Consider the following 26,949-nt stretch of genomic DNA (forward strand, 5'->3'; position numbering starts at 1 on the left):
ACACAGGTATATTATTCAATTAAGAAATTAACATTTTATGTTAATATAATAATGTCCCTTATATGTAACTATTTCAGTATCTGTACAAATATTTATCACGAGCACGAGTACATATAGCAATCAATTAAATGTTGCTTTGTCGTCATAAAGTTTTTTTTTTTTTTATAAGCTTGCTAATCAAATTTAGAATGCTTCATTATAAAATCATTGATAAAAATGTAATAATTATGTATTATTTTTAAAAAATTTCTCATTCAATAACTTGGATTCGTAAAATTATTTTCGAATCGACCACAGAGGATCTAGCTGACTTAAAGGGTCTACCGGTTGAGCTCTATCAGTCTTTTCTTCAGGATCTACAGTTATTTGGCTTGCTGATTGGCCTACCTTGTCATCTTTAACTGTAAAATATATTATTAATTAATTAAACAATTACTTTATTAATATTATTATTGATAAAAAATAATATTAATAATAATTACCTTGTTGTCGTACAAGGCCATGTTGCATACCAACTCCTAAATTATGAAGAAAATCATCAGAAGGATGAGCATGTTGATTTTTTTTAACTAATCTTCCTTTGTTACCCTTTCTATTATCAAATCCATCGAAAGTTGATTTTGTTGACGACAAAATTCCACCTTAAATATATAGATCGTCAATTAAATATATAAGTTATTCATTATTAAATAAATATAATTACAACATAGATATTAAGCAAAAATTTAATTACGTTTCATAAGTGTATCCTGGGCATGATACAAGACCATTCGATAGCCAAATAAAAGAAATTCTTTGCTAATCAGGCACCTGCGGTACTTGACGAGTGTTGAAAAAACAAGAGGCACATCAACGACTCCGTTACCGGCACGGACATGGCATACAGTTGCGGCTGCAAGAAGAAAGAGACCACTGAGAGGTCCACCAACAAGACAATGTACGACTATTGGTTTTGGACAGTGTCTCAGTGCTTGTTCAGACATAATATCTGTAGCAAATGATAACAGAGGTCTAGGACTGCTTGGTAATCCTGTAGCAGGCCATGTGAGATACTGCATATGAACTACAACTCTTTCAATTTTATACTCTGAATGAATTATTCCAATAATTCTCTGAACGTGCGTTGTGTTATTCATTGAATTTTTTAAAGATAATGTAAATCTACCTATAGTTAAGTTTGTTTCTTTATTTGTAGGCCAGTAAATGTCATTAAGCTGAGTATCAGAACACAGACAAGCAATTACTTCGCTTCCTTGTTCCCAAATCATTGACCAAAAAGCTTCAAAACTTTGAGGTATAGGCGATTGAGCAACAATAAACGTTGGAGTCCATTGAGTCAAGTCTTTTACATGGGAAGCATTAATATAATCTGATGAACGATCTGCTGTTGTAATTATTACTCGTGTTGAGTCATATGGTATCCAATCACTAGTTCTATTTTCGTTTGAATGTGCCTGAGCCACATTAGTCGTTTGTTTTTTTAATTCACGTTCTTCAAAATCCTGTACCTCTTTCCATTTAATGTCAAGATTTGTTGAACCACTTAAAGTTTTTACTGTTAGACTATCCACAAATTTTTCATATTTTTCGATGTCATTGATGAACTTTTGAAGGATTATTGGATCACCTAGAGGATCTTTTTTTGGTTGTACATCATTGTACCAAGTATCCCAGACAATCTGAAGGTTCTCAAGTTTGTCATCAATTTGCGATAAACTCATTGCGTCTTCTTCTTTTTTCTCAATGATTTTATCAATCTCATGTATTGAAGATGTTGGTTCAAATTTTATTTCTTTATCTATTGGATGAACTTCCGGGACTAAAGGTGCATGATTTATTGTAATATCTAAATCTGCGAGTAAATCTAAGTTAGACTTTGGTGTTGATGAAACATCTGATTTTTTAATATCCGAATTTGTTGTTGATGTTGTTGTTTTGCTGTTATTTGATGACTGGGTATATGTTTGAACATAGCTAGTGTTTGGTTGACTATTGATAGCTGTAGAACCTAAAAATGAATAATTATATTTTTAAATCTTATTAAATCAGTTTATAAAAAAAGTATTTTGTATAAAGAATAGGGTGACCCAAAAAAACCGACTTTTTTTTTTTTTTCGAGCTTCTTATGAAATCGTTGGTTCAAGATGTTTTAAGAAGTCTCTTCAAAAATCAGCTTGATACAAAATTTAGAAAAGGTCGAAAAGGTTTGAAATTATAAAAAATGAGTGAAATTCGGATTTTTTGTTCCAAATTTTTTTTTTCGTGGTAGCAATAGTTTAAATTTGTAAAGTCATGACTATGCTGAAAAATTTCAGCTCAATATTTAAATATTTAAACGGGCTCAAGAATTTTGAATATTAACTGATAATATGTAACTAATACTTTGAATTAGTTTTTGTATTTTTTTATAACTCAATTATTGTCATTTTACTTAAATATAACCTTTGCATAATCGAAAATATGCAGGACAATCTTAAACAATAAAATTGGGTAAGTTTTGAATAAGCAAAAAAACCTAAAAATTGAATTAAAAAATAAAAAAGTATGTAAATAATTTTTGCACGACTCTTAATGCGAAGCATTAGAGCGTGCTTTACGATCGAAAAATTAAGTTTGCCTCTTTTTATTATTTCTATTTTTCAGGTTATATTTTTATTAATTATGATACAAATTGATGGTGAAAAAATCGAGAAGCTTTATTATTAATATTTAAGTACTTGGGAACATTCGAAATTCTTGAGCGACGTTTAAATATTAAAATTTTGAGCTTAAATTTCCAGCGTAGTCATAATTTCATAAATATAAACTATAGCTGCACGAGAAAGAAGAAATTTAAAACAAAAAAATCAAAATTTCGATCATTTTCTATATTTTCGAATTCGTGAGCGACCTCTTGAAAATCTTTTATCAAGCTGATTTTTGGAGAAGCTTCGTAAAACATCCCGGGAAAAAATGATCAGACCTGATCAGACATGAACAGGCATGAGTCTTCAGGCCTGATTAAACATGAAAAATGGCCATGCATGACCAAGCATGTTCAGGTATGTTCATGTCTGTTTATGCCTATCCGGGAAAAAAATTATATATAAAAAATGGCTCTATATAATTATGTATAATTATATTATATTATATATAATGATTGCTATAAAAATAAAAAAAAATTAAAAACTCGGACGTGTGCAGGAGTTGAACCGTGGACTCTGAGGTCGAAAGTTTAAATACGCTACCTACTGACCTAAGAGATTTAGATGAAATGTAAGTTTGATATGAACTTTAAGTAATAAAAGTCTTATATGTGATAAATTCTTGGTCAACAAAATTTTATATCTATGAGCAGACATGAACAGCCATGATCAGGTCTGATCATTTTTTCCCGAGATCTTAAACCAACAAATTTTCATAAAAGACTCGGGAGAAAGAAAAAAAAAAAAAAAAAAAAAAAAATAGTCGGTTTTTTGGGTCACCCTAATAAAGGGTCATTTAATAATTTTGCTTACCAACTTCAGACTGAAAAGACCCATTAGAATACTGCGTCGATGTTGTAATATTTGTTGTAGAATCATTATTGGCATTTGTATAGTGTGAATTAGAGTGATCATTAGACTGAGATGTTTGATTAGAAATAGTCACTTGTTGAGTACTTTGTGAGTTTTGATAACCAGAACTGTACTCATATCCACCTAAAGTAGGATTATATGAGTATCCAGGATGTCCTTGATAAGAATCACTTGATGAAGTGTGAACCTGTTGCCCATCCCATGAATTTGTATAACCTTGTGGGTATGTTGAATACTGCATAGCACCTGAATGACCTTGAAGAGAATACTGATAATTTTGAATTAATCCCTGAACATTTGAAGGTTTTGCATGGCTTTGAATTATTTCGGGATCATTAGCATAGTTGACAGAAATTCCTTGAGCAGCAATGGAATTTGGTGGCATTTGATACTGATGTCCATTAGCGTCAATAGAATAAGCTTGACCATAAGTGTTAGGATAGGTTTGGATAGGTGGATTCACTGGGACTTGGGAAGTTGGTACACTTGGTTGCCCGCCTTCAACGTAACCCTGTTGAGATGGAAGGACGTAAGCAGTTACAGTTTGAATTGAAGTATTATTATTTGTATGATAGTACTGTTGGTTAATTGGATTTGCACCGGAAACGTTTGAAGGAGTACCGGAGTATGTAGATGGCAAAGGAGAAGTATCATTAGAAGTGATTCCTGTTGTCTGATTAGTTAAATACTGTTCTGGTACATTATATCCTGGATTTGCAGTATGGACGGATGGTTGCTGAAGATTTTGAGCAACTGGATACTGTAGATTCGAAGTCTCTTGTGGATAAATCTGTTGAGAAAGACTTGTGTGTGGTAAAGAGGATGGTAAGGAAGGGGTATCATGACTTACTGAATAATTAGGTAAATTTTCAGAAATTGTTGGTTGGATTTGCTGTTGCTGCTGGATTGTTGGTTGATAAGGATTAACGTAAACTTCACGGTTTACATTTTGAAACTCATACTGCTGGGTCCCAGTACTAGAATTTTGAGAATTTTGATCTTGGCCTATATTTGCTGGCTGAAGTTGTCCAGCAGAAACATGCGATGGTGATTGATTTGGTGGCAAAGTCTGATACGATTGATTGTAGTTTGACTGTTGTCCTTGAACAGCTTGGTATCCTGTATTAGCAATTGTGTACCCTTGATTTGTACGATAATCTGAGTATTGAGAATATGCATTTGCATCTTCATATCCTTGATCAGTATATTGAGTTTGATTTTGTGGTAAAGATATTGAATCGTTTCTTATATTATTGTATCCCGCGTATTGATTACTATTACTCGCAACTTCCGTATTTGTAATATTACCTGCTTGGTGGTACATATTTTCACTGTTGGTCGTATTTGATTTAGCGAAACCTTGAACAGACGTACTTTGACTTGTTGAAGTATAATTATAATGTTGAGGAATATAAGAATTCCCTTGATTCATATAGTAATTATTATAACCGTAGTATTGATACATTTGCTGAGGATCTTGAAGTGCTGGATCTGTTGTCATAGGAGGGACTGCATGAATCGGAATACTATCAGAACCAATAGGAGATTCAGTGGAATAAGGTTTTATAGGAGTATGAGTATTTGGTTGTACTGGAGCAACAGGAATTGTTTGTTTATCTCCATAAGTATTTTGATAAGACGGATTATTTTTTAGTCTATTTGCCAAGTGATCTCTTAACTTCATTCCCGAGCCTGTTTTTTTCTCAGGTGTCATTGATACTGTAGATTCACTCGAACTAGTTTTACCATTTCTCGCAAGAATTTGTTCACGTTCTTCTTCTTGGACTCTACATGTACTTTTAACTCTTTGCAAAAGTTTTGTAACATTCATTTCTAATTTACGATAAAATTCTAAACCTTTTGATGCTTTGGCTAACAAATCTTCATAAGCATCATAAGAATTAATTAATGCTGATATCATTGATTCGCGTTTTTTCATGACTTCTTCTACAGACTTACGAGTCTCAACTGTTCGTGCATAAGCATCCGTCAAAGCTGTCAGTATATTATCTTGAGCAGCGAGATTTTGATCAATTAAGTTAATTAAAGATTGATGCTTTTCAAGCTGCTCAGAAAATAGAGTGTCCAATGGCGCTGATTCAGCTGTTGCTGTTACTAAAATACGGGTGAGATTATCGGATGATATAGACTCCCTTAATTTTGAATAAAGTTCACTTCTTTGTTTTTGCATTTCTTCTACTTTTCCAAGTATCCTCTTTAATTCTCGAACATTTTGTTTTTCTGTTTCACTTCCACCTTTGACATTATGGTCAATTGAAGGAATGCTTGCCATCAGTTGATCTAATGGCTGCGACAGCTTTTGAAGATTATTTAAATGGAGTGACATTGCTCGGTGAAGAGCTTGATTACTTTCTGATGCTTTGGCATGGGCTTCGTCATATTTTTTTGCTTCTCTGGTTAAATCTGTTGCTACAATTGATGGAGGTCTTTTACCCATTGCTTCCTGGTATAATTTTTCCTTTTGATCTTCTTCTGTGAGTAATTTATCAATATTCTTTAACATTGTCTCAACATCACCGTATGTTGCTGATAATTTTGCTGTAATATCTTCAAGATCTTGAATAGCAGTTGGTTTAGCATTTAATGCTGCACATCTTTCTGCTAATCCTTCTGGAAATGGCAAAGTGTCAGCGTCTATTGTACGATCAGGATCCCAAAGACTCAAATGCTGTAATTTTAATGATGCAAGAAACATTTCAAGTGCTTGATCTTTTTCTTCAATCTTTGAGCCTACTGCTCGAAGTTTTTTAGCTTTTTCCTCAGAATAAAGTGAACTCGCTTCATGAACTTTCATGGGAACTAATCTAGCGAAAATGTCAGGTCCAGATACTTCAGGATCATTGACATTGAAAGAAATACCTTTGACTAATGATGCACCATTTACCGTAGGCAAAGCATCCTTCTCAGGTACTTCCTCGTGATAAATAAATTCATTTTCATTTTTTGCAGCCTTTCTTTTACCCTCAATTACGTCATTAGTAAATACAAGAGCTTCTTCAATTGCTTCCTTTTCACCAGCAACTCCTGTAATACCTGTGGATCCTTTGGCGCCAGCATGAAGAGCTCGTGCACTGTTTAAAGATGTTAATGCAGCGTTATAAAATGCTACACGTTCTCCCATTTTTTGTTGCTCTTCCGAGGTTAATCCTTGATACAATAGAGTAACAGCCATATGATAAGAACGTTTAAATTTAACATAAGTTTTCCAACTTTTATATGTTTTTGACCCAACTGTATCAGCAATAGTACTTTCTTCGCTATTACTTGGTTCCAATGTCCATAAAGCTAAAGCATAGTAATCGACTATTTGTTTAGCAACTTTAGCAACAATTGTTGGTTTACGGTTGTCTAGCATACTCTTTTCAAGTATACACTCTTGAGCTTGAGCAAGGCAAAGCTGATGCATAAATTTCATTAACTCCGGTGCCATATCAACTCCTGGTGGTTGTGGATAACTATTTTGCAAGTGTTCAAATGCCCAAGCAGCACATTGAAAATGAGAGCATGCCATTTTCATACCATCAGCTGATGTACGTTCTGTTCTAGCTCCCAATTGTGTATGTATCGCACCAATATTGTATAAAATTGATATTATTTCAAAACGTATGTTTGATAAACTAAATACCATATTCGCATATGTATCTCGCCTGAAATAAAAAAAAATAATAATTTTTAATAAAAATCAATAATTAGTTACTAAATAAACTTATAAAATGTTTATTTTATTACCATGAAAAGGAAACTGCTGCAGGTTCATCAATTCCCATGGGAAATCGACTTTGTACAAAATGCAACTGGCAATAATATCTTTTAAGTAATGAACAGCCTGCTACTGCTATTGGTGGACGAACTGCAGTAGCTCGAAGATTTTCTAACTGATGAATTTCATTTGTGTATGACTCTGGATCTTCATTATAAAAATCTCGAATATACTGTAATAATAAAAATTAAAGTAAATAAATGATGCAATGGATAAAATAAACTGACCATAGTATAATTAATATGAGTAATTATTAATCATTCTGTGGACATAGTAAAAATAAAACTAAATAAAAGCGTACTTACTTGTTTTAGTTTTGGTCCAAAAACCGTAGGTTCAGGACTTACTTTTAATTGAAACGATATCATAGGTAACCTTGGTACTGCTTCCATTTTTTTTATTTGATAATAGATTTAACTAAGCAATTAAATAATATAATTTATCATCAAGTCAGTGATGAAATAAAATTACAGATGATCTATAATAATAATAATAATTGTAAATATCAATTAATAATAAAATTATTCAAAATAAATGTTTACAGGTAGAGTACATACAGATGACAAACGTCAAACTTTGTCAGACTTTTCTGGAGCTCATAAATGCCATGAAGCTGTCTTCACTTTCCACTCGCAATAATTTCAAGTTATGTAGTCGGTAAAAGATAAAAAATTTATAAGTACGTGACAACTCAACACATATTATAATATTTTAAATGGATTAATAAAGTTGATAAAAATTTCATTTGAATTACTATTGACATAGCTTATAACAAACTAAATAATTAACGTAAAAACACTTGATTTGTTAATAATTGTATTATAGCTATAATATTCTAAGGTTATTTTCACTGAACTTCTAAAAAATATTCTTAATCATTGATACAAATACGTGACTAACTTCAAGCAAATGTTTACAAAAAAAAATCTTCACAATCAGCTGTATTCACCTGGAAAAAATAACGCAGTAGTCGCATACAGTAGCAGTAGCGTAGTGATTTTCAAAGAGAATTAAGAACTAAACGATTTTATTATTTTTTCTAATAATAAAATACCAACAAAATTAATTATTCATACAAACAACTTATACTGATTTATTTTTTCAATAGACATTTTTAAGAGTATTCAAATTAATTTTACTTATTTGGTGTTGGATAATTTTTTTTTTGTAACTTTTATTATTTATAATTATAAATATTTTATTCCATCCGAAACTACCATCCAAATCTGCACCGATGGGTTAAGCTGAGAGATTTATATATCTCATAGTAGTGGAACATAATATTTATTATATTTATATGACAAAAATATGAGTGAAAAGTTAATAAATATGGATAAGCCAATACCGAAACCTAGAACTCGTCGTTTGAATTGTAGATTAAATTGTGACGATACGTTAAATCTTGAAGACACTTTGTTATCATTTAATGGACCAATTGGACAGGAGCAAGCTTGGGCAGTTTGTCATCAAACTGCTAAATGTCTCGCTGCACTTGGACCAAATAAATTACAAGAATTGACTCGTCTTACTCAAATTTTATTGCATAAAGAAGGTTATGTCTTGCTGGATTTACCTACAGGTTATTATATTAGTTTAGTCAACATTGAAAATAAATATTCCAGTTGATATTAATTTAAAATATTTATTTGTTTTTCAGACTCGCATGCTATGCATTCATCAGAAAGGAAGGTAAGCAAATTAACAACCAACTATAAAAAAAAATCATAAGTGTGAATGTAGCAGATATCAGACAAATTTCAAATTATCAATAAATAGAGTAAATAATTAATAAAATAAAATTTTTTAAAAATGGGCACATTATTTTTTAAATTATTTACTCTATTTATTTATAATTTTAAATTTGTTTGATGTCTGATACATTCACACTCATAAAAAATCATAATTTATTCTAAACCGGTCTTATATTTTAATTATTTTTTATAGGTCGTTTTTTCTTTGGGAGTTTTAATTTTCAAGGCTCTAGACTTCCGGTTGGATCAAAAAGAAGAGAGACGATTGTCCTTGGATTTAAAAGATTTGATTAATTTGATGACAAGCTGTGATGAAGGTATTGATATAGATAAGAGATTTTTATATTTTTAAGCTTTGAAAATTTATCATTGAATATTTATTTTTTATCAATTAGAATATGAACCTGAAGAACGACATGAAACTGATGATGAAGGTATTGGACGCGACTCTGAAGCAGAAATGGATGAGCCACATGAGAATGGTTCATACATTAGCAATCCTGATTATTATAGTTTGAAGAACATTATTCAAGTAAAAATTAAAATAATTTATAAAGATTAATGATAAACAAAATATTAATTAAATATTTTTGATTTTATTTAGGTATGCGTTAAACATGTGCAGGGAACTGAAGAGCAAGCAGATGTTCATTACCGAGCAGTAATCCGTGCATTTGTCCATGAAGCACTTGAATTAACGCAGTTTCTTGAAAAAGTTGCAGTTGAACGATTTCAAGATAGTCCTACACATTTTTCTAAACATTCTGAGCCAAAACACGCTGTAGCGTCTTGTCAACAGTTGGATACTCTTGGCTATGATGACTGGGTAAGATATTATTTATTAAAAAAAAAAAAAAAAAAAAAAAAAAAATATATATATAGATAAAACAACAGAACGAGATTGTAAAATGAAACTCAAATAATTTACAATAACACATTGACTTTAAATCAATTGATTTAAATGTCAAATCAAGTCTATTTCATAATATAAAAATTAATTTATTCTCCTAGACTGACATTAGGATTTGGCGAGCGATACAAGTATGTCATCTAATACTAGCTTAAATGTGTTTAAAATATTTATTAGACACTGGCATGGTTTAGATGATTATTATTTTCTTTAACATAAATTTATTTTAACATTTTGTAATAACCGAATTAAGTGCAATCATATATTTTTTGTCAATAATATTTTAAATCCTCAGGCACGATTCTGGGTACAAGTAATCGGTGAGCTGCGTCGTGGAATAAAACTAAAAAAAGTTGAAGAAAACTTGGGAAAACGTGGTCGTGCTCACAGTAAAGGACGTGGGACTGAGTTTGAATTGACTCCTTACGAGATTCTCATGAATGACATTAGAGAACGTAGATATAATCTCAAAAAAACACCAGCACCTTCTCCACGTGTGACAAAAGATGCACGTGCCGTAGTCTTAGAATTTATTCGCAGTAGACCTCCACTGAAAAAAGTATGTCTTTTATTATTTTAAACAAATTTTTAAATTCAATTTGTCACGATTAAATATATTATAATATATAATAATTGAATTAAATATTAATAGGCATCGGAAAGACAACTACCACCTAGAAGAAAACAGTCTACAATGCGTGAGTTATTGATGGAAAGTATCAAAAAACCTCCTAGACCTTTGAGATCTTGTCGAGAACGTCAGCTCAATGAGAAAAAAGGTAAGTCTTCCATTAGATTATTATTAAATTAACCTTTTGCTCACTGGGGAAAGTAGTTTATTGGATTTGACCCTAGTAACTCGAAGTATTCAGTAAAGTTTAATATATAGAGTAAAATTACATGTTATATTAGAATTGAATTATCCTTTACCTTTAACCTTGTGACCTTTCAATTACTTTCTGGTAATGAGTCACAATCATGATTGTCATTTTGCTGACATGCGTCATAATTGGCTCGTGCGCACTCATTCGTAAATCCTGTCGATTTTTTATCGGTTCTATATAATAAATTATTTTTTATCTAACATGTGATATTAATTATGACATGAATATATGTTATTTTTTAATGTAAATAAAAGATACAAAAAAGTTTTACGACTTGACGTAATAATTAAAAAAGGATTTATAAATAAAATTTAATGTTTAGAAAAGTAATTAGTAAGTTTGCTAATTATATTAAATGTTTTTTTTTTTTTTTTAAATATATATGTATATAATTGTATTTCTCAAGATGTTGACTCGAAACAGGTGTTTCTTACCTTGCGCATATGTTGGGCTTCTCTATCTTTCTTTTTCTGACATCTTAACTTAGTAAATTCCGGGTGACCACGAAAAGGGAGAGCTACCCTCCAGTCAGTTAAAGACGATCAATAATCGCATGGTCGTATAAAGAGGGAATAAAAGCAGAGGTGCGCCTGCGCGTGTATATAGACCTTAAATTATCCGATAAATTTCCTCGTGTGCTGTAAATAGTCACCGCGAAAACCTTTAACCAAGAGTTAGTCATTATCATAAGTTAAAAAGCGTATCACGTCATTCCCATATTTTGTTTACTCCTTTTTTTTTAATAGTTGAACTTAGTTTAAAAAAATTCTAGTATGAATACAAAAAATCTAGTAGCGATATTTTATTATGGATCACAACTGAAATGTAACAAATGTTTACCGTCATTAAGACGAACAAAATGAACTCAAGTTTGAGCTAAAAGTTTTTGTGTGTCCTTCCATGAGGATTGAGTGTAAAAATACGCAATGCTTCTGGCAGTTGGTGGTGAATCACGTCGTATTGTATTAGGTGAAGTGCCTCCAGCTCAAGCTGAACAGGTACAAGAGCAGGAACCAGCTCAAGATGTTGCAGCACAGTGGCGTCATTCAGAAGGTCAAGGGTCGCATCCGGTGCCAAAGCCCCGTCAACGTCTTAGCAAACCTGCTGAGACTAAGGCTCGGAATCGTAAGTGTAGGAGACGAATTAGGGCATCAGGTAATCATCATCATCGTCATCTCATGTATCATCTATTATTTTTGTTTTTTTTTATGCAAGGTAGTTGGCTATTGTGAGACAGTTGGCACATGAACCTTCTTGACATGTCACATCATGATCAATCTATAGTTTTATATTAATGAGAAATGTGGGTTTTATATTGATGGTTTAAATTTTTCATGTCTTTCATTAAATTATTTAATTTATTTGTTAATATAGATGATGGACAAGAGGCAGTAGAATCTGAAACTGGGGGTCAAGTTATCAAGAAGCAACAGAGAAAACTTATCCCAGTTGATTTTAAAGTAAATATCTAAACAATTATTTTATATAATCTTGACATATATTTTTGTATTTTTTTTTTTCGTAATTTTATAGCTTGACATCGAAGAAGATGATGAAGATGATGATGATGAAGATGATGAATATGCGGTGACTAGATTTGAAGATGATGACGAACCAGCAGATAATGATAATGAAATGTATCAAAAATCTAAATGGTTTGGAGGTAGACCTCACGTTGGTGGTGACATTGAAGATGATGATGACAAAAGCTCAGCAAATCCTTGGAGAAAAACAGGAAAACTTCGTTTGACTCAAAATGAATATCATCGATTTTGTGACGCTCAATTAGAATCATATGATTTAGCAACACAATGTCCATCGAGACGAGCATCAGCACGAAAGCACACGGGTCGCTGTAGCACAAAACCGTTGATTGCATTCTCTGGGACTTGTTCAGTACCGCATTCAAGGCCTCAAAGCCGCCAACATGCTGGAGTCATGGGAAATGATATGCGAATGAGTTTAAATCCCAGTCCGAATGTAAGTCCAAGTATTAGTCCTCGTGCCAGAGAAAGAATTCTCATGAAATCACACACCACTGTTGAACCTGATAACAATCAACATACAAATCAGTCTGACAATGATAGAGTGAGTAATAATTTTAAATATTATCGTCTTAATAATAATAATCTGTTGTGACAATTTTTTTAAATTACAGAAACCATCTCTTGGTGACATGTTTCTTGATGAAAGACTCTCATTAACACTCGAAGAAATAGTTCATATCCGTAGTGTTTTAACAAAAGCCGAGTTAGAATCATTGCCGGTTGAGGGTAGAGTAAAAGAAGATGTAGAGAAACGTCGTGTGTGTTTCTTATGCTTAAAAACACGTTTTGGTATCCTTGGTCCCTGGGGACAACGCTGTAGACTTTGTGAAAGAACTGTCTGTGTCAAATGTTACTCAAAGGTAAATTGTAACTCTATAGCTAATATCAGATTAAATAAAAAAATATCTTATCTCGAATCTTTAGTTATTATATTGATTTTTTCATTCACATTTTAGATGCGTATTCCAACGGAACATTTCGCTCATGTACCTGTGGTATTATTGTCACCTGGTTTACTTCTTTCTCCATCAAATTCCGAACCAGATTCAATAAGAAATCCATGGCCAAGACCTGGTGGAGCAGTTGGCTCGGCTCCAGCATCACCGGCTCATCGACGTCGTGATCCAGCATTAAATAATGGAACACCATTATCAACACCTAATCCTGCAACCCCAGCTGACAATCTTACTCCTGGTTCAACACCTACGTCTTTAGGTCGCAGAGACGATCTTTTAGACCGGAGGTCTGTTATATTTATTATATAAACTCTAGAATATTTATGCCAAATGTTTTTATTAATGAAATTTTTCCCCAAGCAGTAGGTATCCGAAAGTTGGCGGCAGTCCAAGTCGTATGTCTAATAGTGCTATTGGTAGTCTTGGACCGGGGGCTGGAAGTGAGCCTCTTGCAGCAGAACGACTTCGAGGTGTATCGATGGTTGTTTGTCATGATTGTCGTATTATGGTCATTCAAATTATTAAAAGTTCCCGTAGTACTCGGGCGACAATACGCAACAATGTTATATCACGTCTCACTCTCAATCTTTCACCGGCATATGTTTAAATTCATATTAAATCATTATATATTGAACCCATTGCTGTAGATTAGATAGTTGTTTTAATGTGGTTCGAAAAAGAATTAAAAAATAACAGAGAGAGAGATAAAATAAAACGAATGATGGCGATATTATTGTAGATATATTTACTGGGGCCCAAAGTACCAGGTATTAATCAGCGTGTAGTATTTTTTCTTAAAAAAAAATTGACAAAGAAGGATTATTGTATATTTAATAAAATGGATAATTAATATCGCTGTATTAAAACGGCGGTAAACTCGTGGCCTAATTGGTATGTAATGAAAGTGTCATTAAAAAAAAAAAAATAATAATAATAATAATTAACGACGGATAGAGTACAATTTAATTAAATAAGTCAATTCTCATGACATATGCTATTACTATTTGGTATATTTTTCTTCATTCATTTTCCAAAAAAAAATCGTTGATAATTTATAATAAACAATTGAATAAAGAAAAATAAAAAAAAATTATTATTGCATGCATGTACATAAATGCTGAATAAATAATAGTGATTAATTTAAATCAACATTAATTCTGAGAAAATAGTTTAACAGTAAAAAGAAAAAGTATATTGTTGCTTTAATCTTTTGTTATAATAGAGAAAATAAAAATGTGTTGATCATAAATGCTTGATTCTTGTCGCAGTATTCCGTTGACTCGATATCTGTATCCAAGTATTTAATGTTGATCATTAAAGTACACATAAATAAACTTAAGTGAGCATTATCATACAATGACTTAGTTTCACGCAATGGAAACTATTATTTCGTCTTTAAGACGTCGAGATTGTTTTGTCCAATGGATGAAATAAAACATAACAATTGTCAAATTTATTTACGATTTAATTGTTAATAAACTTATTATTTTGCATGGTACTGTAATTATTTTTTGTTGATCTGAAAATATGGGCAGGCCCCCTCTACATATTATTTATTAATTTATATCGCCGTTGACTGAAAAAAAGTTAAGTAACAAATAAAAGCGGGACATCAAAGATAAATTCATATTAATAATATATAAATATATATATAAATAAATAAATATATGAAAATAAATTTAATATATTAGTAAATAAGAAAAAAATAAATAACTATAGGAAAAGAGATGTATGAATATTTAAAAAAATTAGTGAATAGGTATAATTACCGCGTATGATGCATGGTAAAGTGTAATTGAAATTTTCCTCGCTGTCTGAGGCCAATATAAAACATTGTCACAAATAGATTTAAAATGTTAATTAAGTCGTAATTTTAATTTTAATTATGAGTTTGTATGAATTATTTTTTATTTGTTATATATATTTGTAAATTTTTGATTGATGAAAAAAAAAGCAAACGACGTTAAAAGTAATTTAGTTGTAGTTAACAAAAAATTCCATTTAACATCAAAAAAATTATACTCTGTCAATTTATTGTTTATTCTTTATATATATTATTACTTATTTATTATTATTGCTCATGCTCATTACGACGAAAAAATTACCGATAATTATTTACTTGTCTTATTAATTCAAATTCTGTTTCAAAAGCTTATTTTAAACTGCATTTATCAAAACTAAATTATACAAACTTATTATCAAGTTATTTTTAATCTTGATAACTGACGAAAATTGTCAAGATTTAATATATATTTAAATTACAACTTTCAAATAATTATGTACTCGATAAAAAAGATTGTATTAATCATTAATATTCAACTGTTTTATAATTAATTTTTTTATATAAAAAAAAAAAGTATCGCATGAGCTGAAAAAAAAATGTTAATAGTCGAAGTCTTTACTTTGTGACAAAAAATTATAAAAGCTCCATCATAACAGCAAAATATACTTCCACAATGGTGCATTTATAAATTATTAAACATTAATTTAAGTTAATAAAACAATATATATCAACGAATTAATAATCATTTACTCACAAACTAGGATTTATAATAAACAATAAATTAGTAGGTCTGTGAGTAAGTAATAAAACGTTGTTAAATAAAATCTAAAAAAAAAAAAAAAAACTAAAATAAAAAAATAAAAAAAACAATAAATTAATTAAACTAAAAAAAAAAATAATTGATTAATAGTGAAAATAAATAAAAATATGTATATCCAGCTAAATAATTCTCCTTAATAATACAATAACAAAAGTATTATAATAACAAAAAATATAAATATCATAAACAATAAAAAAAAATAAAAAATGAAAATAAAATAAAAAAATGTATAGACTACATTAATTATATTCAATAAGATTAAAACACTAAAATCTGTTTTATCTAAGTATTTAATTTGTTGATTTCTATGCATACATTTTGTGTTGTACTATTCACCGTTTTTTGCTGTATGTGTATGCTTGCGTAATTTTTGTTAAAAATTATTTCCATGAACAATCTTGCATAGATTTTTTTAAACGAATGAAATATCAAAAAACGAGATGAGAATTATTTACACTGTGCCTTCAAATCTCGCTATTGAATTTCATTATTTTGTGATGAGAACATTTTTGTTAGTTGTTTTTATTAATTATTTTTTTTATTTCTTTTATTTTTCTTTTTTTTTAAATGTTGAGCTTTCACGCGCCTTAAGCGTGTAAGAAGAAAACAGATAATTTATTAATTTTTTTATTATTTATATACCTGTATCTTAAACTCGGCCATTTATTAAACAGTATAGATCAAAAGCAAGCTTTATCGTGGACGTTCATACTGTATAAACAAATGATGTACATCAAAATTTATATTTTCTTATACCAATAATTCATTTAATGCTTTAATTCATAGACAAACACTAGATCAAGTGTTATTTTGCTGATAATTAGAAAAATGAGCGGTTTCTTTTTATACAATTTCAAAAATTAAAGACAATATTAAACCTACACTTGTTTTTTTTTAAATATATAATAATAATTCATGCAAAAGGAAGATGCCGCGTTTCTTATTTTTTTTTTTTATAGCAAGATTGACGAAACAAGTACACTATACGAATTATTAAAAAAAATATAGATAAGACTTTTGATGAGTAAGAAAAATAACTTAATAGCAAATGCGACGATACATGAGCTTATTTTTAAACTCCATTCTTTCAAGTTTTTTCATTCTCGCTTTATATCGTAAATAAAGACTTTTAGTATCACGTCATGGATATAACACGAAATCTCATGACTTCACATGATTTTAAGTTTTTTTTTTTTTTTTTTTTTTTTCTAACAAGTATCAAGTTCATCTTTACTTGCAATTTTTTTTAACGTCAGCGTATAAGACAAGTCGCGCAAATACGTTGAGGTCCGATACAATCGTCATGACAAAATGCCCCGCACTGACGACAAATAACCATGGCACCGCGGATACTACACTCACAAGGAGGTGGAGGATCACCACCCATTATAACACCTGGTGCACCAGGTTCAGCGCCTCCACTACCTCGACCGTCAGATGTCCCTCTTGCTTTTAGTGTAACAGCCTGATGTGATCCTTCCCCAGCACTTGCAGGTCGTCCTCGTACTAGATGTACTCCAACACCGATTCCTGCTATTTGAGGTGGCAATGGTGGAGCTGACGATGCACGTGGTGCCCCATCGCTTACTCCGGTTCTTTGTACCAAAATGTATTGGCCAAAATTACCCGCCCCATTAGTACCAAGCTGTGCAACTGAAGTATTGCTATTCTCTGTCACCTGAAAATTAATAATATTTAAGTTGTTGAAAAATATAAAAACAATAAGTTATTAGTGCAATAAACTCTCACTAGTTACCTGAGTTCATCTTTAAGATAAATCACATTGTTAAGAAAATTATAAATAATTATTTTATTCATATTAATTTATACAAACCTCAACGGCCGATGGTTGACGTGCTGTAGCAAAAACTTGTCTCAGCATTACTGCTTGAGTTTTATTTTGATTATTTTTTTGATGTTGATGTGATGTCTGATGTGGCTTTTGTGTTTTAACTGTCGTAATTGTACGACCACCAGATTTACTTGTTGTAAATGCACCATCTCCACGGGCAAGAAGACTGGGTGGTGGCTTCAAATGAGCTTTCAATTGATCTCTATTCGGTGAACTTTGGATAACCTGAATAAATAATAAAATAATAATAAATTATAACTGATGTAAAAGCTATTTATAATTGTAATGAATAAATTATAAAATAATAATAATAATTGACAACTAACCGCTTGACAAATTTGATAACTTCGTTCTAAATTAACAGCTCCAGGTGGTTCTTTAGTTGAGCTTCTCGATCTACCACTGCTTTGTTCTTTATTGCCATTCCTTGATCCACGATAACTTCCAGGGCCCGAGGAACGTGCCGATCTAGCAGTGACATTTGTATTTACAAATTGCTGCGGTTGCATGTTTGCAACAATTGGCCGAGATTGAGTTACCGGAATAGGTGTTTGATGTTGGACAACTATTGCACTTTGTGGATGTCCCGCAGTCGTTACTCCAACTGTTGCTTGAACATGCTGATGGGGTTGAAGTGAATTACTTCTGATACTGATATTATTCGGAGTATTAACACGAGTCATATTACTCTGAGCCAATTGGACAATTTCTTCAGTCGAGCGAGCAACATTAACCTGATGCGTTGTCTGATTATGTTGTTGAGTTGAGATGCGTGTTGGCAATGTACTTGTTAATGCTGTTGTTGGAGTAGTGGTGTGACTTGTGTGTAAACGCGTTGGAACAAATCGTATCGGTTGTAGAGTTGGAAAAGTAATAATGGGTGGGCTTTGTGATGTTTGAACATTTTTTAAGAGACAACTTGTTGCTGGAGTACTTATTGTCATACCATCTGATTGGAAGGGTGTACTCTGGACAACCGGTAACGCTATACAGTTTACAGACTCAGTGGACGTCTCATTAACAAATGGTGATTGCTGTTGTTGTTGAACTTGAGCTTGTTGATTTGATGTCGTTGAGTCCGTTGTTGTCGAAGTATCATTGCACTCATCTTGTGTTGTTACTGTGATGTTTGCGGCAACAGAGCCATCCAACGCAGCTGCGACCAAAGGCCAGGGTACCTGTAGATCTTCTTGAGACTGAAAACGAAAATAACACAAATTATAAATAAACTAGCCGATAATATTTAATATCAAGATAATTTTTCACTTACTGAATTATCATCAATAGTTGTATTATTATTGGTTACTGTCGCATCTACAGGCCAGCTACATTCTAACATTTCTGAACATACATAATTATTAGCATCACGAAGTTCTTCATCTTCATTAATTTCTACAATATCAGACTGTTCTCTAATATCTTCTGTTGTTTCTGTTACTTCTTGAGTGTCAGTTTCTTCCGACCCACTTGAACCCATTTCCATGCCTTCCAATATCGGATAAATTATTTCTTCCGTACAACCTGAAATCTCTTCATAAGCTTCTCTCATTTCTCCTCGTACCTAGAAATTAAAATTAACGATAAAATTATTTTTATTCCTATGAATATGACAAAAAGAAAAAAAAATAAGCAATACTCACCTCAAGTTCGTGAATACGTTGAAGTGTTTCACTATCAATTTCCATAGCATCAGGAATAGGCTCTGAGTCTGCTGAAGTGGCGCTAATAGCGTCAGCATTAATCTGAACATTAATAACATCGTGTTCTTCAAGAATAATACTATCAGATTTAACAGAATCATGAGCGGATATACTCTCAACTGCAGCAGCATTTTCACATTCAGATATCTCAAACATTTTATCACTATCAGTTCTCGAAGAATCAAATTGTGCATCAAAATGATCATCAGTATCCTGGAGTACTTGGATCTCTGATACTTCAGATAAACTCATTGTAAGTTCAGTTATTGTGTCACAGTCATCTTGAGATTGACATTCAATTTGTTCGCTAACAGTAAATTCTTGAGAATGTTCTAAATCAGATGTTGTTACAATCATTGTTGGTGTAACACTCGTAACTACTGTTGTTATTTCTTCGACAACTGGTGCTAGTACTTCAATTATTTGTTCTTCTAAATGAATTTTTTCCTCAGTACTTGGTGATGCTATTACTTCCGGTTCTTTCGATTCTTCATCAGGTTGAATTTCTACTTCGAGTACCTCAGAAATATTTGTTTGATTAATTTCCATTGGGGTTTCAGTTTCTACAGGACTTTCAGCTTTCTCCAATTCTTCTTTATGACATTCTTCTTCTTCTTCATTACTCTCTTTCTCAATTATTCCATTAGTTATCACTGTTTCTACAATATTATTACTAGATGGTTGCTCTAGTCTATTTTCTACTTCAGACGTCGTAATATCTTTTATCAAAGGATCGTGTGATGTATCAGAAATAATACTTGATGTCTCAGGGACCGGTGGATTTATTCTCGTCGGAACATCAGTCTCTTCAATTTTATCGGTGGTTATAACAGGTCGTTGATATAATTCAGGTGTATATTGCTCATGAGTAGATTCTAATCTAAGACGTAAACTTGACCTTGTAACTGCTCCACCAGTTCTTGGTTCATTCATACAATGCAAACCAAGTCTGAATTTAGGTTCTCGCTTTTCACCCCAAATAGGCTCAAAGTGTTTTAGTTTCCAAGGATCAAGTTTATTTTTATCCTTCTCTGCCTCCATCTTCAGTCTCTGCTGGTTCTCGGGTGTGAATTCACCTTCAGCTAGCCGTTTTCGCCATTCTAGACAAGCGCGAGCAAAAAATTCGTTATTTAATCCAGAAGTAGCAGCATCCTAGAAAGGTAAATACATTTTAAATAAATGTTATATTAAGATTTTTTTTTCAAATATTAATTTAAAATTAATAATTAATAACATCATTTCAAATTACTTGTCTATCGACAGCAGGCAATAATTGAGCGAGCTTCCTCTGATATAAAGGAGGAAGTCCTTGGAAGGTATGCCTATTTAACAATGCCCGAAGACTTGTATTCGCGAGGATACTAGCCGGAGATTCAAGATCTACTAAACCAGCTTCCAACTGAGCGGCCGCTGAAAGTCTTTTTGTGGAACGTCTTCTGCTAGATTTCAAACTGAATCCTGGTAAACTTGCTAAGACTTCTCTCATTGTTGCAGCTGGCTCTTCCACTACAACAACAATAAATCAATATAACTAAATAAACTTAAAAAAATAATAATTGTTTATTAAAATAAAATTAATTACCCATCGTAGAATGTTGCATATTGGGCATTGGAGGTGGTGGATCATTAGACGGTGGAGGTGGCGACGGAGCCGGTGGAGGTGCAAGAGGTTTAACAACAATACGAGGAAGTGTTCGTGAATTACCAGATGCAATTGTTGTATTTTTTCGTCGCCTCTTTGCTTGCTGACGCAAGGCATGTTTAATAACTTTTTTACTATGAACCATTCCAGAATACCCGGAGCAACCGGGATTTGTTTCACTAATCCCATCGGCTTTACTCGTCTCCACCTCGATATCCATAGTATGCATTTAGCAATATTTATAATTCATATCATCATCATATTTTAAATAATTCATACATCGTCAAGATCATCTCGATTGAAAGAAATACTATTCTATAATCTAAACCAGTCATCGAGGAAGTACTTGACGATGTTTATGACAAATCAGTCGTACTCTAACATCATTGCTCCGATTACTCAATACAATTAATGATGATCCTACTCTTTTTGATAGCCCGTTAATTTTGTATCAAGCATAGCGAAAAATAAAAACATGATGATAATCAAGGATTATTTGCTTCTTCAAGTCAGATGGGCCTTTTGAACTTTTTATTTTTTAGTAAGCAGCTTTAATCGTAATCTGTCAATCATAAATTACATATAAACATTTATTAATGTAAGTATAACAATAATATTTTTTAAATATATACACTTGGTGATAAAAGTACTTAGGCTGCAATGCGTAACACTCACAACTATCTCGCGATTTTGCTTTGTTCGGCCATGTTGCAGCTGCGTATTTATGTGAATCAAAGGTAATTGAAAAATTAACTTTATATTTTTATTGTTATTTATTGTTAAATAACACTTGTTTTATTTATATAAATTAACTAACAATCGATATTATTTGATAGTTAATTGTGATAATATTTATTAATAACAAAGTAATCACTAAAATACATGGCGTACACTGATATTTTTCATTTGTTTTTTCACGGTGTCTGTTCAATCTGCTGTTGATAAAATTGAATTTCACTTTATTGAGGATCTGTTGGTAATACTAATATTTTTATTTTAAATGAAACAAATTTAGTTTATTTAAATATCTTAAGACATCGCCAGTTTTGTATGCCGTATTGTTCAACACAGCAAAATTTTATCAGTGTGAATTTAGCAGACATCAGACAAATTTAAAATTATAAATAATAAAAAAATAATGTTTATAAAAAATACACTTATTAATTTCAAAATTTTTTAAATGCGCATTTTTAAAAATTTAGTTTTATTAAATATTTACTCTATTTATCTATAATTTAAAATTTTTCTGTTGTCTGCTACATTCACACACATAAAAGTTTTTGTTTATTTTATAAAGAAAAAAATAAAAATAATAAAGGAAAAACAATAACAATGATAATTGATAATGCAAATAGTACTTAGCGATTAACTTGTATTGTAAAAATTGTAGTTTTTATTAAATTAAACAAGATAAATACGATAAGCGGGAACTTGTTTTGTTATATAAGATAATAATTTATATTTGAATGTATTTGAAAAATATGATGATGACAGTTGTGTTTAATAATTCAGACGGTATACATTAAATTTTTTTATTCAAAGCAACATTCTTGAAAATTTCAATAAACAATATGTCTGAAGGAATTGTTGTTGTTGGATCTTGCATGATAGATTTTACTAGGTAAATAAGTATGAGTGTCAATGTAGCAGACATCAGACAAATTTAAAATTATAAATAAATAGAATACATACTTAAAAAAAGAGCATTTTTTTAACGTTTTATTTTATTAATTATTTACTTAATTTATTTATAATTTTAAATTTGTCTGATGTAGCAGACATTCACACTTATTAAATAATACAATTATCAAAAATAATATTATACTAAAGTTAGCTGACGTCTAATAATGTTTGAATTTTTTTTTTCAAAACAATAAATTATAAAAAAAAAAAAATATTCGAAAAAATGGCACTTATAGTTTTTTTAATTTTCTACGTGCGCATATTTTTAGTTTTTTTTTCTTGTTGAAAAAAAATTGTTCAATTTTTAATTGTCTGCTAACTTTAGAGTCATAAAATAATTATAATTCGAATAAAAATTTTGATAATAATTATATATAATTTTTATAGTTATGTTCCACGTCTTCCTAAACCTGGAGAAACTTTGGTCGGCATGGAGTTCAAAAGAACTGTTGGAGGAAAAGGAGCTAATCAGTGTGTTTCCGCTGCCAAACTTGGAGCCTCAACCACTTTAATCGCTTCTGTATATTACTTTAATATATATTTATTAATATAACAATTTATTATTTTAATAAACTTTCATTAATCATTATAATGATATTTTTGACCAATAGCTGGGTTCAGATATCTTTGGAGAAGAATATCTTCAGATACTTAAATCTTTTAAAATCAATACAAATTTTATTAAAATCAGAAAGGATGTCAGTAGTGGAGTTGCTCAAATTATGGTTGCTGATAACGGTAATTTACTTAATTTTTATATGTAATTACGCAATCATGCGTAATAAAATATATATACATGTATTAATATTATTATATTAATATATATATATTATTATATTAATATATATATTATACATGTATTAAATATATACATGTATTAATATTATTTATGAAACATGTTTTAATAAAAATTTTTTTTCTTAAGTCAATAATTTAATGCTGGCAAAAGAGGTCGGGTCGTGGGACAAAAAAATTTAATAAAACCGAAGGAAAGAGACCTTGGAAATTAATTATTTATTTTAATTTTTTAGGAGAGAATAGTATTGTAATAGTTCTCGGTGCAAATGCATTACTTTGTCCTGCAGACGTCGATGAAGCTGAAGGTGTTATTAAAAATGCTGCCGTTCTCTTGACTCAGTTCGAAACTTCTTTAGATACTACTCTTCATGCTTTAAAACTTCATAAAGGCCGTGGTATTTCTTCACTTTTAAATTATATATAAACTCTTCAATCATTATTTTATATATTTAAATCTTATATCAGGAGTTTCAATAGTTAATGGAGCTCCAGCTGTGGCTAATCCGGACTTGAATGTTTTAAAAAATTGTGACATATTTTGTGTTAATGAGACTGAGGTAATATTTAATGATGATCAGGTTTATTAATTATTATTTTACAAAAAAAACTAATTAATAATAGATTTTTTTTTCCAATAGACTGAGATTATGACAGGAATTGAGCCACTGACGCTGGATAATGCACAAGAAGCTTTAAATAAATTATTCAAATTAGGTTGTAATACTGTAATAATTACTCTAGGTGCTGAAGGTGCTGTTTTTGCATCTCGCGATGAACCAGAAATGACGCATGTTCCTGTTGAAAAAGTTAAACCTGTTGATACAACAGTGAGTTTTAATTTTTTGTTTTTATTTTTTAAAATTTTTAATACAAAAAATTATATTTTTAATTATTAGGGCGCTGGAGACGCATTTTTAGGTGCCTTAGCATATTTTATTGCCTATCATTCGAAGTTAACATTAAAAAAACAAATTGAGCGAGCTTGTCAAGTTGCTAAAAAAAGTGTTATGAAAGCTGGTACCCAGCCTAGTTTTCCAATAAAAGATGAACTGTCGAAAGAATTATTTTTATAGAATAAGTTTGTTATTTATACAAAAAATAACAACAAACATTAAATAATAACATGAAAAATTTTTATCCAATAAAACTGTGATCTGTTTATTTAAAATTAAATAATAATATACATTCATACAATTGCAGATTGTTATTATAATTTATTTTTTCTTCGCCAAACGTTCTTTCCTTTTTTTAATATGTTTTTTTACTTTAACTTTTCGCTTTTCTGCTTGCATGTCTTTTACTTTTTTCTTTCGAGCCTAGAATAAAAATAAAAAATAAAATATTACTTTAATAATAGAAATTTTCCATATTTTATTAATATTTAATAAATTGTTAAGATAGCCAATTTTACTTTACCTTTTTCTCTTCAGGTGTTTCATCTTTTCGTCTTTTGAATTCATCATTCGCATCAGCATTGTCATCATCATTATTATCATCATCATTAGAACTATCATCATCAGAAGTTTCTTCTGAATTATCTGATTCTTCGTTACAATCAGAAATTTTACCATTACTTAATTCCTCATTTTTGTTTTTATCTTCAAGAATTTTTGGAATTTTGGCAGTTTGAAGATCGGCTTTTAATCCAACTAATGTTTTATAAATCAAATCATCTTTTCCGGATTTCGCAAGGTCAATATCACGTTCAATATCAACGACTTGGTTAAGATTTTGGGGAATATAGGCTTGTTTAAAAACTTCATCCTCAATAATTTTAGTAGGATCAACAAATTCTTGATTATTTAAAACGCTTTCGGATACGGCATCTAAATAATCATCCATATTATCTTCAGTAACTGTAGGATCAGTTATAAATTCAAATAATTGTTTAACAGTCATTACAGCTACGTCACTTTTACGGAAGAATTCTGTGATGTTTGTACAATCCTTTCTCAAAAACTCCAAAGCCATAGGATGATCGTGTTCAACTGCTTGAGAAACATCAATTACAACAATTGAATCATTGAAATATAATAAATTATATTCACTTAAATCAGCATGAACAAGTCGAGATTTATTGTAAATTCGCCACATCATTTCAATGCATTCTCTATAAAGTTTTCTTGGTTTTGATGATTTTAAAACAGCATCTTTAAGTTTTGGTGCTGGCCAACGATCAACCCCAATAAAGTCCATAAGAAGTACATTGCCACGTAAATAAATAGGATTTGGTGCTGATATTCCATTTTTAATTAATCTCGTTAAGTTTCTAAATTCTTTTTCTGCCCACATTTGTACCATTTTTCGTGGATTTCGACGACAATATCCATGACGAAATCTAAATTCACCAGTAACATATTTATCTCGATCTTTAAATTGAAGAATAGACGTTTTGTAAATTTTAATAGCTAATTCAATGCCTGTTTTTGATTGACCCCAATAAACATTAGCTTCTTTTCCCGTAGAAATACAACCATCAATTAAATTTATAAAGCCATGATTCAACATTTTGAATAAAATCAATCGAGTTCTGGGATCTAACACTTGTTCAACTGTAGCACGATCATGTTTATCCTTATTTCTGATACGTTGATTTTCTATTTTTCTATTTGTTTCATTGAGAACATTTGCTGCACCATGTGGTAATGATAGTCCTTCATATTTTTCAACATTTATTTTATTTGCGTACCGACGAAGTAATTTATCCATTGGCTGATAGCTTGTTATTTTATTCGAGACTCCTTGACTATTTCTACTTTGATTTGAATTCTTTATTTGACCTTTTTGACCGTCTTCATCATAATCAATATCCCAATCATCGTCACTTATATCGTCAACCTCATCGAACACTTCTAGATCTTTTTCTGTGATGTCTAATTTCGATATATTAGCATTCACATTGAATAGCTTTCCATTCATATTATCCAATCTAAGCAAAAATATATTTAATAAATATTATTTATTGTTCGATTGCATCATAAGACATAACCAAAATCATTAATTTTTAAATATACAACTTACATTATCGTGTCCTCTTCAGCATCACTGAACTGCCCTTCAACAATTTCAGTATTCATTTTTTAAAAATTAAATTATTAATTAATTACAATAAATTAAATATATATGTATATATTATTTTTAAAACTCAATATGTAATACTCCAAATGCTTGGGGAAGTCTGACAGTAATCACAAAACCACGTGTTTTTGTAAAATTATCCTATCCGTATAGTGGGATGGGGTCGATCCTACATCCTTCAATAATTGACTTTAAATTCTACTTATC

At 30.7% G+C, this 26,949-nt stretch overlaps 5 protein-coding genes and 1 long non-coding RNA gene across 11 annotated transcripts; 2 read left to right on the forward strand and 4 right to left on the reverse strand.

Moving 5' to 3' along the window:
• Positions 1-6: 6 nt before the first annotated feature.
• LOC103573931 (tyrosine-protein phosphatase non-receptor type 23) lies at positions 7-7,987 on the reverse strand. Its single transcript, XM_008553219.2, has 7 exons — positions 7,896-7,987; positions 7,644-7,816; positions 7,308-7,510; positions 3,498-7,225; positions 734-2,008; positions 483-641; positions 7-401 (listed from the first exon to the last, which is right to left on the reverse strand). The coding sequence occupies exons 2-7, from the start codon at positions 7,728-7,730 to the stop codon at positions 277-279; spliced, it is 5,577 nt and encodes a 1,858-aa protein (XP_008551441.1). The 5' UTR covers positions 7,731-7,816; positions 7,896-7,987; the 3' UTR covers positions 7-276.
• Positions 7,988-8,646: 659 nt separating this feature from the next.
• LOC103573933 (protein spire) lies at positions 8,647-15,986 on the forward strand. Of its 3 annotated transcripts, none has more exons than XM_008553220.2 (13): positions 8,647-8,917; positions 8,996-9,027; positions 9,283-9,406; positions 9,485-9,621; positions 9,694-9,915; positions 10,295-10,558; positions 10,652-10,778; positions 11,853-12,038; positions 12,258-12,343; positions 12,417-12,971; positions 13,042-13,290; positions 13,387-13,673; positions 13,750-15,986. In XM_008553220.2, exons 1-13 carry the CDS (start codon positions 8,647-8,649, stop codon positions 13,991-13,993), a joined length of 2,784 nt encoding a protein of 927 aa, XP_008551442.1. In that variant the 3' UTR covers positions 13,994-15,986. The 3 variants fall into 3 exon arrangements, with proteins under 3 accessions (XP_008551442.1, XP_008551443.1, XP_008551444.1); XM_008553221.2 differs by having other exon boundaries at positions 11,853-12,008; XM_008553222.2 differs by lacking the exon at positions 11,853-12,038 and having other exon boundaries at positions 13,750-15,985.
• Positions 10,469-11,846, reverse strand: LOC103573932 (uncharacterized). The gene is made up of 3 exons (XR_549193.1): positions 11,318-11,846; positions 10,930-11,056; positions 10,469-10,549 (listed from the first exon to the last, which is right to left on the reverse strand). It is a non-coding gene; the product is annotated as an uncharacterized LOC103573932 (long non-coding RNA).
• A 117-nt stretch (positions 15,987-16,103) lies between the features above and the next one.
• LOC103573936 (polycomb protein Asx) lies at positions 16,104-22,092 on the reverse strand. Of its 2 annotated transcripts, none has more exons than XM_008553226.3 (8): positions 21,859-22,092; positions 21,124-21,745; positions 20,791-21,047; positions 19,482-20,693; positions 19,112-19,402; positions 18,168-19,037; positions 17,824-18,066; positions 16,104-17,667 (listed from the first exon to the last, which is right to left on the reverse strand). In XM_008553226.3, exons 2-8 carry the CDS (start codon positions 21,410-21,412, stop codon positions 17,242-17,244), a joined length of 3,588 nt encoding a protein of 1,195 aa, XP_008551448.1. In that variant the 5' UTR covers positions 21,413-21,745; positions 21,859-22,092; the 3' UTR covers positions 16,104-17,241. The 2 variants fall into 2 exon arrangements, with proteins under 2 accessions (XP_008551448.1, XP_008551449.1); XM_008553227.3 differs by having other exon boundaries at positions 21,816-22,092.
• LOC103573938 (ribokinase) lies at positions 21,854-24,834 on the forward strand. Of its 3 annotated transcripts, XM_008553224.3 has the most exons (8): positions 22,248-22,269; positions 22,574-22,804; positions 23,254-23,386; positions 23,478-23,604; positions 23,898-24,059; positions 24,130-24,221; positions 24,303-24,491; positions 24,561-24,834. In XM_008553224.3, exons 2-8 carry the CDS (start codon positions 22,755-22,757, stop codon positions 24,735-24,737), a joined length of 930 nt encoding a protein of 309 aa, XP_008551446.1. In that variant the 5' UTR covers positions 22,248-22,269; positions 22,574-22,754; the 3' UTR covers positions 24,738-24,834. The 3 variants fall into 3 exon arrangements, with proteins under 3 accessions (XP_008551447.1, XP_008551446.1, XP_008551445.1); XM_008553225.2 differs by lacking the exons at positions 22,248-22,269; positions 22,574-22,804 and adding an exon at positions 21,854-21,920; XM_008553223.2 differs by lacking the exon at positions 22,248-22,269 and having other exon boundaries at positions 22,468-22,804.
• Positions 24,802-26,873, reverse strand: LOC103573937 (serine/threonine-protein kinase RIO1). The gene is made up of 3 exons (XM_008553228.3): positions 26,686-26,873; positions 25,081-26,593; positions 24,802-24,980 (listed from the first exon to the last, which is right to left on the reverse strand). The coding sequence occupies exons 1-3, from the start codon at positions 26,739-26,741 to the stop codon at positions 24,879-24,881; spliced, it is 1,671 nt and encodes a 556-aa protein (XP_008551450.1). The 5' UTR covers positions 26,742-26,873; the 3' UTR covers positions 24,802-24,878.
• Positions 26,874-26,949: the final 76 nt, after the last annotated feature.

Source organism: Microplitis demolitor, chromosome 8, assembly GCF_026212275.2.
Source record: "Microplitis demolitor isolate Queensland-Clemson2020A chromosome 8, iyMicDemo2.1a, whole genome shotgun sequence".
Taxonomy (NCBI): domain Eukaryota; kingdom Metazoa; phylum Arthropoda; class Insecta; order Hymenoptera; family Braconidae; genus Microplitis; species Microplitis demolitor.